Here is a 15113-nt window from a genome sequence, read left to right on the forward strand (position 1 = left end):
AAAGTATTCTTGAGTATTAGTAGCAGCATTTATTTAAACCTGAAAACGTTCCTTTGGGCAAATCAAATTCACACCCATTACTCATTTCCCGGTCGGGTGATAATGGATCACCAAAAAGATTTTGGTAGACTTCAATAAATAGGTACAAAGATTAACAATAGTAATGGTTTTGGCCTTGCTATAACATTGTGTGTACATAAGTTTATAGGTTATTTATTCAGCTGGGGTACACGTATTCTACATTATGTTACTTAACGGTGTGCAATACACCTTAGATATTACTGCAGTGCAGACTAACGTAATATTTTACCAAAATGTGGCTAAAATCAGTGTACGTGGTGTTCTTACTTTTCTATCATGTACAATCTGCAAGTATTCTAGCATTGTTTTCTTCCTTATCATTTACTGATCATTTTGTGTACCGAGGATACATTTCATTACTTGCACAGAAAGGACATTCTGTGGTAGTAATGACTCCGTACCCAGGCCACTTCCAGTACCCAGAAGTCGAGAAGATAGTTGAATTAAACGTTGGACCGGAATCAGCGCCATTGTGGGAAGAATTTAAAATGTTAATGACTAACACCGATGATTATTATCCACGTTTGAAAGCTTTAAATGAGCTATCGATAAAGGTAGCGATAGCACAACTCATGTCTAAACAGATGACCTCTCTATTTATGAATCCCAATGTGAAGTTCGATTTGGTAATCACAGAAGCGGATATGCCAATATTGTACGCTGTAGCAGACAAATATAATGCACCGCATATATCAATCACATCCAGCAGTGGAAAACTTCATCAATACGAAGCTAAAGGCAACCCGATACATCCGATATTGTATCCTGATGTTAACACGATTCATCATAGAAACATCACTAGCTGGCAAAAACTGGTCGAAGTGAATCGTCAATATCATTCGAAATATGAATATTATAATTACTTCCTACCGTTATGTGAAGTTGCTGCTAAGAAAATTCTTGGATTGGAAAGGAGTCTTCTAGGAGTGGAACACGACATTGATCTCCTGTTCGTAGCTGCGAATCCTGTATTGATAGGAAACAGACCAACTGCGCCAGCAACTATTTATACAGATCTATTACATATTAGACCAGGATTACCATTACCACTGGTAAATCAACACGAATATTTCGGCATGATTAATTTTTCCAAAATTTATTTAATTATTAAATAACCATCCTAAGACCACATTACCACTTAACTATTCGTGGGATCGTGGTCAAGCGTTGAATCTGAAAAGTCATAAAAAAGACTAATATATTGATAACTGTAAGGATCAGAGGTCAAGTATTTACATATGTATTAATTAACATGGTGTTTATAATTCCAGGATCTAAAAGCAGTTCTGGATTCTGCCAAAAATGGATTTATATACTTCAGTTTAGGAACATTGCACGAATCAGAACAATTAGAGCGTAAAATCCTAGAAGTTCTAGCGGATACCTTTAGAGAGCTCCCGTATTTGGTGCTGTGGAAACTGGGGAATTCGACTATCATAAACAAACCTGATAATGTGATTGCACAAATGTGGTTCCCTCAACAAGAAGTATTGGGTAAATTATCCGATTTATCATTTATAAATCCTAATTTTTAAGTTGAATTTGTATCTCAACTAACCGTTATGATACTGACTGCAGCCCACTATTTTAATTTATTTTACTATTTTGAATTACAGCGCATCCAAATATAAAAGCTTTTATAACACACGGTGGACTACGTTCTTTAGAAGAGGCGGTATTTTACGAAGTTCCTATTGTTGGTTTTCCGATAGTCAAATCTTCAAAAGTATTTATAAATGAAGTAACTCGACATGGCACTGGGGAAATAGTAGATCCATATTATTTAGAAAAGGAAGCACTCAAGGCAACGATTACGGCCGTTGCTCAGAATGATAAGTAAGGTTCTTTTATTCCTAAAATATAAATAGCTTAAATTTCGTTAATAATTGAAATTATTTGGTAGATACTGTACTCTTATTAGTTACTGTTAAAATGAATCCTAATGAATACTAGTAATAATCAAGATACGTGTTTATTTTCTCAGGTACAAAGAAGCTTTGGCAGATTTGAAGAGCGCGGCATTTGATTCATTTTTATCAGGCCCGGAAGCTGCTGTTATGTGGACAGAATACGTGTTACGCAATGGAGGCGCTCGGTTACTACGAGCTCCCGCGGCAGAGATATCCTTCTTCAAATATTATATGCTAGATATAATTAGTCTTTTCCTAACTATTATTTGTATAGGAATATGGTTAGCGTACAAAAGTCTTTGTTTTATTATGAGACGTCTGCGCTTGCGAATTCTTCGAAAACCTATTGTGGAAGGAAAATATAAAGCGCTATAATTTGATTATTTTGCGGTTCATCGTATGTAAGTTTATGATGTTTGTGTGTTGTAATAAAACGTTTCTATGGAGTCTTGTTTTTTATTTATTTTATTTCATGAATGGTATAACTTGAAAATTGCATCTTCCTCGTCTTTTTACGTCAAGGGGACAGAATCTGGTTATGTAATCCACAAAGGATTACAATATAATTGTTAATAAACTAATAATAATAAAACAGAATTATTATTACAGACTAATAACAAAGCAGAAATATAGAAAAGATAGTTCTGAATAAAGGCAGGGCATTTATAAAAGTATCCAAATAGTGCAAGTGTCAAAAAACGATGTCAACGAAATAAATGTCAAAGTATCCTGTGTCACGAAAAGTTTTCAATTGTCAAATGATTGTTTTGAATTTTTGTAGTATGAATAGAATTTAATATCATATACAAGTTTAAATATATTATTAAATGTGTTTTTAAGATGTCGGTGGTGAAATCTTGCCCTGGTTTGTATTGCGGACGGACTGACCTAGGTAATGGTGTGTGGAGTGAATGTGGTGCTTGTCCCCGAGGTTTTCGCACAAACGATACAAGTTACTGCACTCCATGTACAGAGGAGCCTTATCTTTATGATTGGCAGTATCTAGGATTCATGGTGCTTTTACCTTTGGTACTGCATTGGTTCTTTATTGATATGGTAGCGATCGGAAAAAGGTAATTTTTATATTTGGTTATTTGTTGCTAATGAGTCGAAAAATAATTTCAGCAGTAATGAAATGCAAATTTTAACTTTCAGTAAATCTGGAGTAATAGCACAACATATCTGTGCCTTCACAGAGATAGTGACAGGCACACTAGCTGCTTTGCTAATACTACCTCCAACAGGCTCAATAGCTTTGTTTGTGTGTACACCTAAAGCTCTGTCTGATTGGTACACACTACTGCACAATCCACAACCTGATTATAAGGAAACACTGCATTGTACACAGGAGGCTGTGTATCCATTGTAAGTGGTTAATAATACTTAATTTTATAAATGCGAAGTTTATATGCATGTTTTCTACTATGCCAAAGATGTAAAACATGGAAGAACACATAGTCAACTTACTTAGTTATTTTCATGTATTTTTTAATTTTTAGACAGTTAATTATTTAATTTAACTTTAATTCTTTAGCATTGCTTGTAAATATAAAATATTAACTTAAACAAAACTTTGTTACAATTTTCAGGTACACAGTAGTTTTATTGATATATGCCTTCAGTTTATTGATGACCATTTTATTGAGGCCGTGGATTTTAACTTGGTATACTTTGAATCCGGGAAAGAAGGCTATTTACTGTGCATTATATTTTTATCCAATACTTGTTCTCATACATACAGTTGCTGCAGGATTAATATGTAAGATTTATGATTATTTTTAAAATACTTTGTAACTATTTTATAATGACATAGTTATGTGAGTTCCACTTTCACATTCCGAGAACTTAAAATATAATCCTTTCTTTAATGGAAATTGCTTGTTCATACCCTGGTCCCCTTAGTGACTTGGTGAAATAAGTAGGATTAAGTCTTGATTCTTTAGACTTGTCTAGAATTCATTACTAGATCAATCAACAACTGTAGATTACAATGTATTGATTTTTTATTCCAGATTGTTCTTTCCCTTACATAGTGATAATAATATCTATGATGACATCTGCATCTCACTTCTCTATCAAGCTCGACCAATCAGCACCTGCTTTACTAAAATCATCTATATCAAACACTAGAAACCTAGTCATACTTATCGGACACTGGCTGGTACATGCTTATGGTATATTATCACTAACTGGTTTCAAGGAATTATGGTATTTATCTCTCGTACCGGCTCCAGCGTTATTTTACATCCTAACAGCTCAGTTCACCGACCCTATGAAGTTGCATAATGATTGACAGATACAGTGCTCCTTTGTGAAGCCAATATTGAACTGACAAAGTACTCATTGGCTTCGTCAGGGAACATAGGACAGAGGTAGAGAAAAAATGAGATGTGGAAATACTAAAAAGGCTTATGGAAGCTGTCCAACCTTGACCTAGTTTATATTATCGACAGGAGATCGTAAGGCATAGGGCGTAAAGGATACGAAGAACTGTGCAGGCAGTGCTTTAGTGACTGTGGGCTATCAAAATCCAAGATATTTGAAAAGAGCAAGAGTGGTACACCTTCGACTAAACATACAACTGTTTACTCTTGCTTTGATTCCTATGAGGTTATATGGAGGTGCGCACACTACTCGATTTTTATGTGAATTTAAAATTAAATTGGCTGCGAAACAATAGATAATCGGGCAACAATTGTGCAATAGTTTAGTCAAAGGTAATGTTCTAATATTAGGAATATGATTTAGCGTTGAAATAAATCTAGTTTCTGTCTGTGCCTTTGTATACTTATGCCAGTTTAGGTTCATGACATGTAATTTTATTTTAGTTAAGAATTGAAACAATTTGAAGCTAAGCGTTTGTCTTCATTCTCGTAATGAATTGTGTAAATATAATTGTACAGTATTTAAATTTAAGATAGCTCCAATTTAATCAATTATTATTATTTAGTGTTGTATTATTGTTAATAAGTAAATGTTAAATTTGTTTTTTTTTTTTGTAATGAATAATGTGTACAAAAAAATTGATCAAAAGGCAACTGAGTTTTATTATATTTTTTTTTTCAAACTACCCTCAATAATTTACAAATGAAGTAATTGTCTTTTGCATTCTAAATAGCGATTTGTTTTGTAATTTAAAGCACTGTACCATGTCCGGGGTTCTTTATTATTAAAAACTAGCTTTCGCCCGCGACTTCCTCTGCGTGGTATTAAAAAAGCAAAAATAAGTAGCCTATGTGTTCTTCCAGACTATCCTCTACATCTATACCAAATTTCATCGAAATCCGTCGCTACAAACTCTAACAAACATCCATCCATCCATCTAAACTTTCTCATTTATGATATTAATAAGATATAACTGGGTGATTTTCAAATATGTTTAATTTGACGTAAAATCTAATGAGTCAATGTACTTACTAAAATCTAAAATACAATAAATTCGATTTTTAACTTATAACTTGATAAATTAAATTAATTACGAACGCATAACTTGCACTTGAAAGTAACAATTTAAAGCAGGGAAAACATTTAATCGTCCTTACTGGAATTGCGCTGTTGAAAGGCGTAGCGCAGTGCCCGTAGCACATTTTAAAAAGAATAAATATTTTCGGTGGTGCATTTTTTACGGCCAGTGGTCGGCGGGCGTTTTTATTTTACAGTACTGGCCGCGATATGCGGGGGTCGGGGTCAATGAACTGTGAGCTGTGGAGGGACTCACACCAGCCACTGCAAACCCGAGCCTCTGGGTTAGTTCGCAAAATTTATTCATATTGCCAATTGCGTGCTCTATTCGACCGTTAGTTTTAACGTAAAATATTTTAAAGGCAGCACTTTGAAAATATTTAATTAAATTGACGTTTTTAGTTACATGTTTCTGGATTTGTTTCGGCGTTCTAAACCAACGTCAGTATGCTAGTAAAATACGTTATGTATAGTTACAATGGGAAATACCATTCTCATAAAAACATTTATCTTTTATGTTGCATTTCAAGTTGTGGTAGTTTTCAAATTATTTATGTAAAGTGTTATGAAAACGGAAAACGATAAACAACACTATAAATGTAGCACTGGCGCGTTTATTCTCAACATTATACCGTCTTGCCGGGTGTAGTATCGTTTTGATGGCATCCTTCGATTCGACAATGCCCTGGTATTTTTAGTAAGGTACGACTAAAGAAACTCGTAACACGTAAGAGGTACATTGTTAAAAATATGTTCGTTCTAGCTTTTGTCTGCTACTCCGTAGGTGTGGAAATATAAATAAGCAAAAGTAACTAGCCTATTTATTCCTCCGGTCTGGAAGTCTGTCTGCATCTATGCCAAATTTTATCGTGATCCATTCAGCAGTTTAGGCTAGAAAATCTAACAAACATCCGTCCATCCATCTAATCTTTAACATTTATAATATTAGTGAGATAATAAAATTAACTACTTGGCCTATTAAGTAATTAAGATGACTGCATGTAAGACTGTGGTTGAGAAGTTATCTTTACAGCTAAGACTAACAATAACAATATAAATTAAATATGTTTTGTGTAAACATAAAAAGGTTTTGTATTTATAAAATGTATCTAGATTAATATTTGAAAGTGAGTATAAGGTGTTACTCGTACGTCGGGGAAATATTGTATCGTAATTAAATTGCATGAAGCAGCTCTGGAGAGTAGAGGATGTAAGATAGACGGCTCACGAGCTACGTGACTTTGAAAGATGAGTTTTTAAATTAATATCCTTCGCACGGCTCAGTGCCGCCGGGCTCCGGTAACCGGATTTAATTCACGACTCGATGCCATCTCGAGACAATACCATAGACAACATTACATTTTGTTCTTCATCATTTAGAAATGTTAGAGGGATTCCACTGTCGGCCATCTTGTTTAAAACGCACTGCCATCTTCGTTTTCAGACGGTTAGTCAAGTAAGAAAAATAATATTAGTTTTAATAAATAATAACTGTCCAATCTTTTGTCAATTTATCCACTAACATAATATTCTATTCTCTTATATTTAATTTCTATAAAAAATCGATGATCAAAATATTAAATGTAATAAAACTGAAATAGGCTCAGTGGCATCGCACAAAATTACAGCGGCGGAAAATATTCAAATCTCTTTGGAATAGGCCGGGCTCCTTGGGGGAAATGAAATTGTGAAATATATTGGTGAAATGTAGATTCACGTTAGTGGGACGTATCCGATTCGTTGTTCATAATTTTTCTGATTTTATTTACATACTAGATGTTGCTCACGACTCCGCCCGCGTGGAATTAAAAAAAAGTGAATTGACTATGTGTTCTTCCAGACTATCTACATCTATGCCAAATTTCATCGAGATCCGTACAGCAGTTTAGGCTACAAATGCTAACAAACGTCCATCCATCTATACTTTCGCATTTATAATATTAGTAAAATTTTAAATTTCTACTGCTTGGTCGACTTCTTGATTTCCAAGTGGATTGGCAGGTTTCTAGAATGCCTGTAAACCAATTTATATCTAAGCTTTTACATTTATGAAACTATTGTTTTTCTTTAAAATAAAACCGTTAAGTTTTGAACGCCTTTCACCGATTTTTTTGGCTGAAAATCGTACTGAATAAGGTCTATTTCTAAGAAAGTTAACCCAGAGAAATTGACAAAGGCTTTTCTAATGTGGTTATTTTTATTTCGCAAATATCGCGGCTTAAAAACATATTTCGGGAGAGTGTACTTCAGCGGCTCGAACGTGACTTTGACAAATGAGTATTAAAATTAGCTTCCCAAGAGACGTTATTTGTTTTTTTATTATCCTTACATATCGTGTTATTTTTGAATACAATAATGTTGATATTACGGTTATATGGGTCACTAATGTAAGAAAAAAACAAAAATGATTTGCTAAAATAGCTAAAGCATGTATTTTTTTTAATGTAGCAAACAAAATGTTTAATTAGGATATATTAAACCAATGTACTAGCGAACCGCCCCAGCTTCGCCTGGGTGGCAAATATATGTTTTATACCTTTTCTGTTATGTACCCTTTCCCTTGATGTAAATATAGAAGTAGTTTCAGAACCTATGCAAAGAAACAAACAAAGCCACTTTATTACATAAGTATAGATGACTATTCGTCGCTTTTGGTCGGACAATTACAAAACCTTTTTTCTCGTAATTATCGTTCTATTTGCCTTTCCACTTCTTAATATATATTACAAGTAAGGAAATGTTTACATCCAGACAAAGGGCTCTTAGTATTAGATTGAAAACTCGACTTAAGGGTTACCCTTTCCCTCAATTAAACAATGTAAATATAAAATGGATACGCACACAATGTTAGATTGAATTGTTATAACAATGGACGGCATTTTTTAAATATAACAATGCGAAATATAATTCCTTTGTCATGTAGTTTTATTGCACTTGACATGTAGGACGTAGGGGCTTTTGTGAACTGACGAGGTGAAAATGTTGACGTTGAAATTTTTATTTACTGGATCGTAAATAAATGGAGAAATATGAAGTGATCTTAAGGAATTCAATTATATTCTTATTTAATATGCAATATTTGTTATGACACGTAAGTTAGAGGAATTATCTTAGGTCTAGGGGTATCTACCATTATTATGGCTTTATTTGAAGTACTTTCTATCTACGAGTATACTAATATTACAAAGAGGAAAACTTTGTTTGATTGTAATGAATAGACTCAAAAACTACTGGGTCGATTTTAAAATTTCTTTCACCGTTAGAAAGGTAATTTATCTGTGAGTAACAAATGCTATTTTTTATTTCTTTTTTATTACTTTTAAATTTCACGCGAACAGAGTAGCGGGAAAAAGCTAGTATTTTATATTTTAAAATTCCATAGAGGCGGGGGCAGTTGCACCCCACATGTCGTCTTAGTGACGGTCATGTGTTGTAACATACTGAAGATGGTTATTAATAAATCGTTGATTTTTATTGTTATGCTTTATGTGATTTTTAATTCAACATAAACAAGAAATGCGAGCGTATTTAGAATACATTACAGTTCAAAATTACTTGATTTTATGACTAGATTGTAAAATGACGGATCAGTACGCGTCCTAAACTCGTTTAGGTTAAATCGAAAGATTACGTCACGACAAAATATTGTGTCTGTCGCAGTCCATATAGCTTTGAACATATCTTAGGGCATTCTCGAGGGAAATAAAGTAGTTGAAACTGTTTGCGAGATCGAGGAAACGTGTCCTGAGCAAACATGGTGTCCCTAAGTATCTTAGTACATACCCTAACACTAGTTATTTGTGGTTTTTTTGTCTTAATATCGTTAACGAAACTAAATAAATCAAGGTCCATAAATGGCTGAAGAGATAACCAAAAAGTTTCGTTTCCGTAATGGCTCTATTTCGGTGTAAGTGGAATGAATTCGCGGGACTAAATACTCCAAGTCAGATGTAAAAGAATGATTTTAATTTTTTTTCTACCTTTATCTATGGATGAATCAAATACAGTTACAAAATATATAGACTAAGTGAGTTACTTAAATTTTATCACCGGTACTTTCTCTAAAAGGTACTATATCATACTTCATACTAATATTATAAATGCGAAAGTTTAGATGGATGGATGGATGGATATTTGTGTGAGTTCGTAGCCTAAACGGCTGAACGGATTTCGATGAAATTTGACATAAACGTAGAGGATAGTCTGGAAGAATACATGGGCTACTCATTTTTTTTAAAATCCACGCGGACGGAGTAGCGGGCGAAAGCTAGTCAGTTGATAATTTTGTACGCCACCTCTTGTCCTTGTATTATTGACATTTAATAAAACATTTCATAAAACTGTAATCTTTTTTTAAAAATAAACTAACAGAAAGTTTATGAAGGTGCTCTACCTCTAAAAACTATTGTCAAAATAGCTATAGAACGGTAGAGCAATTTTATCAAACAACGCGTCTCTTGATGCCCGCGCAATATTGCGCTCTTTGAATTTGAACAGAATGAAAGTTTTGAAAATTCTTTTTCATTTATACAAAATCCATGATTTGTTTTTTTACTTTTATTACAACTTTTGGCAATATTTAATTAGAATTTTAATCACAAATGACTGCAGTTAGAGCAGTTCAATAGTTATTTAAAGTGTTGCGTAATATTCTCATAATCAGTTTATAGTAAAGGGTTTTATTGGTAGCCATTTTCATTTGGTCCAAATGCGATAGGTACATGTTTTTTTTGTAAATAAGTATGATTACGAGAGTACTTTCTTTAAGATTTTTTCTAAAGTTATTTCTTTTGTTTACGATCTCATGTAAGGAATACGTAAATAAGTACGTTTTATGAGCAAAAAGCTGCAGGAGTAAAACGAAACTACTTTTTGGGTTAAAGGTATTTCTCACGAGAATACGCCTGTTTAAGAAATAAATCGGCTATGATGGAATTTGCAAATATTCAGAAGTGCTGAAATGTTACACAAGGATTTGAGAAATACAACAACGAATTAACTTTTATTAAATAAGTACTAGCTTTTGCCCGCGACACCGTCTGCGTGGTATTAAAACAAAACCAAGTAGCCTATGTGTTCTTCCAAACTATCTAACAAACATCCATCCATCCATCTAAACTTTCACATTTACAATATTAGCATGAAGTATATGATTTGTACGTCGTAGTTAATTAAAATATACATTTTTAAACACAATCTTTTAGAAATGCTCTTTATAATGGGTTTTTTAATTCATGTTGAAATGTAGTTTTAAAAGGTAGAATCTTTGCGTAGAATTTGAAGGTGAAAATACCAACATTTCAACGCTCCTTACATATTCGAGATTTTACTGGAATTTTTCTTTGTCCCGTTTTACGATACCTAGAGGTAATTTCTAAGGTTGGCAACACACGGCGAAGTGATTTCGTAACACCGTAAAGTAAGGAGCTGAAGATAACGTGGGAAAAGAAATGTGTAAAAGTTTCTCGAGGAAAAAATGGAGTCTTATAGAATGAGTTTGTTAAAGTAGAAAAAATATTAGTAAATCGTGAGAAACATCCTGAGAGAAATGGAGCCGTTATTAGGGCATACAATTTGTCTTTTATAATCATTGAAGGACGTGACTTTTAATTTCCAACTTTATAAGGATAAGTAACAGACTGAAATGTTGTAATCGTAGTTTACATTCGAGAGTAATAGATGGCGCTACTGTTGTAATAGAGTTGTAACCTTGTCTTCCCTAGATCCGCTAAAAAGTAGACTTAGTTACTACCTTTATGATAACCTCTATTCTAAGTAACTTAATAGTATATAGAATTCTTTGTACACCGTCGTAAAATAAGGTAACTACAATTTTACGATCAAAACACACCGTACCTGAATGTAGTATATTTATACGAAATAAGCCAATAAACTCAGCGTGATCCCGATTTAGAATTGTGCCGAATTTATAGTGTATTAGAAGCTTACAGCAAATAACAAAGAATGAAGCATTTTATATTGTTCTATAAAAAAGTGAAATAAACATAAATAAGAAACGAAAATTACAATAGTAACAATGTCGTTGATAGTTTGAAATAAAAAAATTTCGCACTGGCGTTTCAGCAATGGAATCCCATCGTTAAAAAAACCATCAGTCAAAGGTATATTCATGCGAAGCGTCATCATTTTACAATTAATTTGCTTCAATGATGTGCAAAAACTTGAAGTCGTTAACATCACATGTTACACCTTGATATATCAGAACTGACTTGTCATGTTCGTAATACCTGCTTACTGAGGTGAGGCGAGGTTCAGTTGGCACATCGTGCAAATGCGTACTACGGTTTCTGACGTGCCAAATCAAATACATGATTTTTTATATCTCTTTCATGCGACAAATTTGGTAATCTAATTCATTTTCAAATTTTTTGCCAGTTATTTTCTTATTATTTAGCCCCCTCATGTTATTTTGCCGGATCCAGCTAAGTAATAAGGGCGTTTATTTCCTAACTGATTACTTGCGAATAGTTCGTCGGCTCACGTACACATTTTATATTGCTTGCGCTAATAAATAAATACTTATTTCGTATATGAAATAGATTCGTTATTGGAACGATTCGACGCTTTATTTATGATTATTGCTAATAAGAATACATTGAATGGAACTATTTTGTAACGTTAACGGGACCCATTTATGACTTACATTTATAAGAGTAGTGAAGTAGAGGGATTTCAAAAGTTTACTTTTATTGTTTATGCGACATATCTCGCCCGCGGGGAAGGCAAGACGCAGGGGTGCGCGGGGTGCTACGATCAGCGCCAAGGCGTCCATGACGTCATATAACAGTCATTAACCGTCAATTGGAAACGAAACTAACATCTTGTGAATTTGTCTATTACATTGTCTTTTAAGTGTTGTTTTAAGTTTATTATGTTGTATTGATAACCATTTATTATCTGTTAGGTACTAACTTCTACCACGGTAGATGTGAATAATGTTGGTAGTTTTTGAATGTAAAAAATAAAGTGAATTCGGAGGGTGGTTCGACACACGAGTAGAACGTCGGCTGTCGGATCTGAACTGAACTGTTAGTACCTATTTTAACTAAGAGTTTTACTTCGTCTCCTCATCGCCGCCATCTTTTATAATCAGTTCTAAAAGATAAAACGAAGTTATAATTCACGTCCAAAACATTGGTGACCCTAACGTCACGATTTATACGTAAGATTAATTCGAAAATAATTCATTAATCGTCGAGAAGTATAATCTCAACTTTTATTGTTGAAGGACAAATGCTGGAGGACATCGTGTGGCAGCGTCTTCTGCTGGCTGCTGCTGCACAGAGTGTTGCGTAAGTGACCATGTCCCTGCGCATGGATCTCGCTGTGGAAGGACGTCAGGAACAAAGTAAATACACGGATGGGATTCGAATTCCTTACTCAGCAGACGGCTATTATGATGAAAGATTGCTACATAGGAGCTTGATAAAGAAAGTAACATTTTATTTAAATACCCACTTTTAAACTTGTTTAATTTAAAATTTGAGTTTTCTTGTTTAATTTGCCTTGCATACTTAAAATTTTGAATGTAGCTTCTTTGCTAATAATTTAGATAACATTATTTAGAAACTACCCACTGATTGTGAAGTTTTTGTAGGAAAAATCGCTTATTTAGCATAATGTTTGATCTACTCATTATTGTAACCAACTTCGCTTAAAATTTAGTTTTCTTGCTTCTGTTTCCGCCAGATCCTGCGTGCTGCTGTGACTATCTGCAGGACATCCGAGAGCGCCGAGCCTTGCTGTGGCTGAGTCGCGATGTCACTGCGGCGCCGAGGCCGGGATCAGCTGACGGGCCAGTTTGCTGTTTCACCGATGAACACAGCTACAGCGGTTTGCACGGTACGGTTTTTATTATTACACTTTGTTTACCTTATTTAATCTCGATTTAATGGCCTAAGAAATAAATGTAATAATTCCTGTTCGTGGTACTGTTAAAACGAGGATTATTATATTTTCAATTTTTACAATAATGTTAGACGATCAATTTAAGCACTATGCGATTTAATTTAAGGTAGGTAGATTCAAATAAGATCGAAATGTAACGTTGTTGCATCAGGAATTCATAATAAAATTATTTAACTAACCAGTAAAGCAACTTTAAAGGTTTATGACTCCTGCAATATTGGAAGTTTATCGAAATGTTTTCATCGCGTAACGTTAGTCCACTTTTTATTTAGTGTCGCTCTCGAATCCTCTTTATTTCCCTCTGAATTTTACTCAAAATTAAAACGCATAAAGTTCACTTGAACGCATTTTAAATTGGCGCGGAAAAATATTGAATTGAAAATTCAGGTTATAAATAAAAATGTTATTAGATCAAAACCTAACATAAGTAAATTTTATTTTTATTATAGGTATAACACAGCTCATTTAAAATGAAATAAAGACGCATTATTTAAGACTGCAAACGAAGGTACGGGAAAGACAGTAATACTATAAATAAATGAGCCTTGCTACATTTGATCTTCCCTCACGTTTTATTGCACTCGATTTAGGAAAATAACTACGTGGGGAAAGGATAAATAATGAAATAGATTATACTGGATACGTGGTAGAATTTCTATGAGGTTTTATAAATCTATTTTGTATATTACGATTCAAACTCGGAATTATTAACGATTTAGTTTTTGTTAAAATTTCTTTATCTTTCTAAGTAATTTTAATAAATGAAGAATTTAATTTATTTAAAGAATAATAACTGTTTATTGAAAAACAACTAATTATTTTATTTAGATTTAATATTGAATGCACAGATGTATTATATCCGATATTTAAATATTTCCCCGTCCAACTTTGTCCTGGTCAATAAAAGTCGAAACCTTTATATTTGGGGTATGTGAATAGGCTTTCATTTTGCAGACTATTCCGCCATGTTTGTTCACTAAAAGACTGAATAGTTTCGCTGCGGGGGCAATATACGGGATATTTGGGCGCGATCCTGCAAACTGCGCCTCCAATCAACTACACCGCTATTGTTAACGGAGTTTTCATTGCCGAATATTTTGCTTTGTAATGAGTATGCAAAAGTCCTTTTATTATCATGAGCTGTGTTTTTAACTATACGTGAAGGTTCGACAACCTTCCACACCTTCGTTAGTACATTAGTATTGGAAGTCTTCCACAAATTTGTAATTATTGTTTCTTTAGCGTAACACTTCGTAGCGTAGCAAATCGTAGCATATCGTAGCATGACGACGCGTAGCTTAACATAACTATAGTACCAAAATGTTGCTGGCAATTTTATAACAACGTTTCGAGTTCAAAAAACTGTAAGTTTAAACGGTACTTACTTTGTACAGCCAAAGTTTAAAAATTGAGAATTAAAATTCTTTGCAATTTTTTTAGACTCATATCAAACGAAACGTACTCTCGGAATTTGTGATCTTCATACATTCGTATAATGTCCTACAATTTAAATCATTTTGAATTTGGATTTATGTTATAAATATCTGTTCTGCTTGGCGACACTCCAGAGATAACTTTCCACTTTGTCTGCAATAAATGTTACTTTATTTGACTTCAGTCCCACCGAATTTTTATGAGTTTTTTTAACATCGTATTTCAAAACATTCTGAACTTTATTTTAAAATAATATAGTGACGTACGAAGTGTTTTTAAACGGCATTATTATGTTTT

The 15113-nt window shown here is 33.6% G+C and overlaps 2 protein-coding genes across 2 annotated transcripts; both read left to right on the forward strand.

The window, feature by feature from the left end:
* Positions 1-62: 62 nt before the first annotated feature.
* Positions 63-2376, forward strand: LOC106101192 (UDP-glucuronosyltransferase 2C1-like). Its single transcript, XM_013280341.1, has 4 exons — positions 63-1133; positions 1353-1575; positions 1698-1917; positions 2066-2376. Exons 1-4 carry the CDS (start codon positions 315-317, stop codon positions 2364-2366), a joined length of 1563 nt encoding a protein of 520 aa, XP_013135795.1. The 5' UTR covers positions 63-314; the 3' UTR covers positions 2367-2376.
* A 369-nt stretch (positions 2377-2745) lies between these two features.
* LOC106100972 (JNK1/MAPK8-associated membrane protein) lies at positions 2746-4923 on the forward strand. Its single transcript, XM_013280034.1, has 4 exons — positions 2746-3064; positions 3147-3356; positions 3581-3750; positions 4004-4923. Exons 1-4 carry the CDS (start codon positions 2832-2834, stop codon positions 4282-4284), a joined length of 894 nt encoding a protein of 297 aa, XP_013135488.1. The 5' UTR covers positions 2746-2831; the 3' UTR covers positions 4285-4923.
* Positions 4924-15113: the final 10190 nt, after the last annotated feature.

Source organism: Papilio polytes, unplaced genomic scaffold (genome assembly GCF_000836215.1).
Source record: "Papilio polytes unplaced genomic scaffold, Ppol_1.0 DF824024.1, whole genome shotgun sequence".
NCBI lineage: Eukaryota > Metazoa > Arthropoda > Insecta > Lepidoptera > Papilionidae > Papilio > Papilio polytes.

Excerpts from the sequence above, each read along its gene's own strand:
- LOC106100972 (XM_013280034.1), top strand. The coding sequence starts at position 2,832 with ATGTCGGTGGTGAAATCTTGCCCTGGTTTGTATTGCGGACGGACTGAC. Across the intron at positions 3,065-3,146 it reads ATGGTAGCGATCGGAAAAAG|TAAATCTGGAGTAATAGCAC; the intron begins GTAATTTTTATA and ends TTTAACTTTCAG. Across the intron at positions 3,751-4,003 it reads AGTTGCTGCAGGATTAATAT|ATTGTTCTTTCCCTTACATA; the intron begins GTAAGATTTATG and ends TTTTTATTCCAG.
- LOC106101192 (XM_013280341.1), top strand. The coding sequence starts at position 315 with ATGTGGCTAAAATCAGTGTACGTGGTGTTCTTACTTTTCTATCATGTA. Across the intron at positions 1,134-1,352 it reads CAGGATTACCATTACCACTG|GATCTAAAAGCAGTTCTGGA; the intron begins GTAAATCAACAC and ends TTATAATTCCAG. Across the intron at positions 1,576-1,697 it reads CCCTCAACAAGAAGTATTGG|CGCATCCAAATATAAAAGCT; the intron begins GTAAATTATCCG and ends TTTGAATTACAG.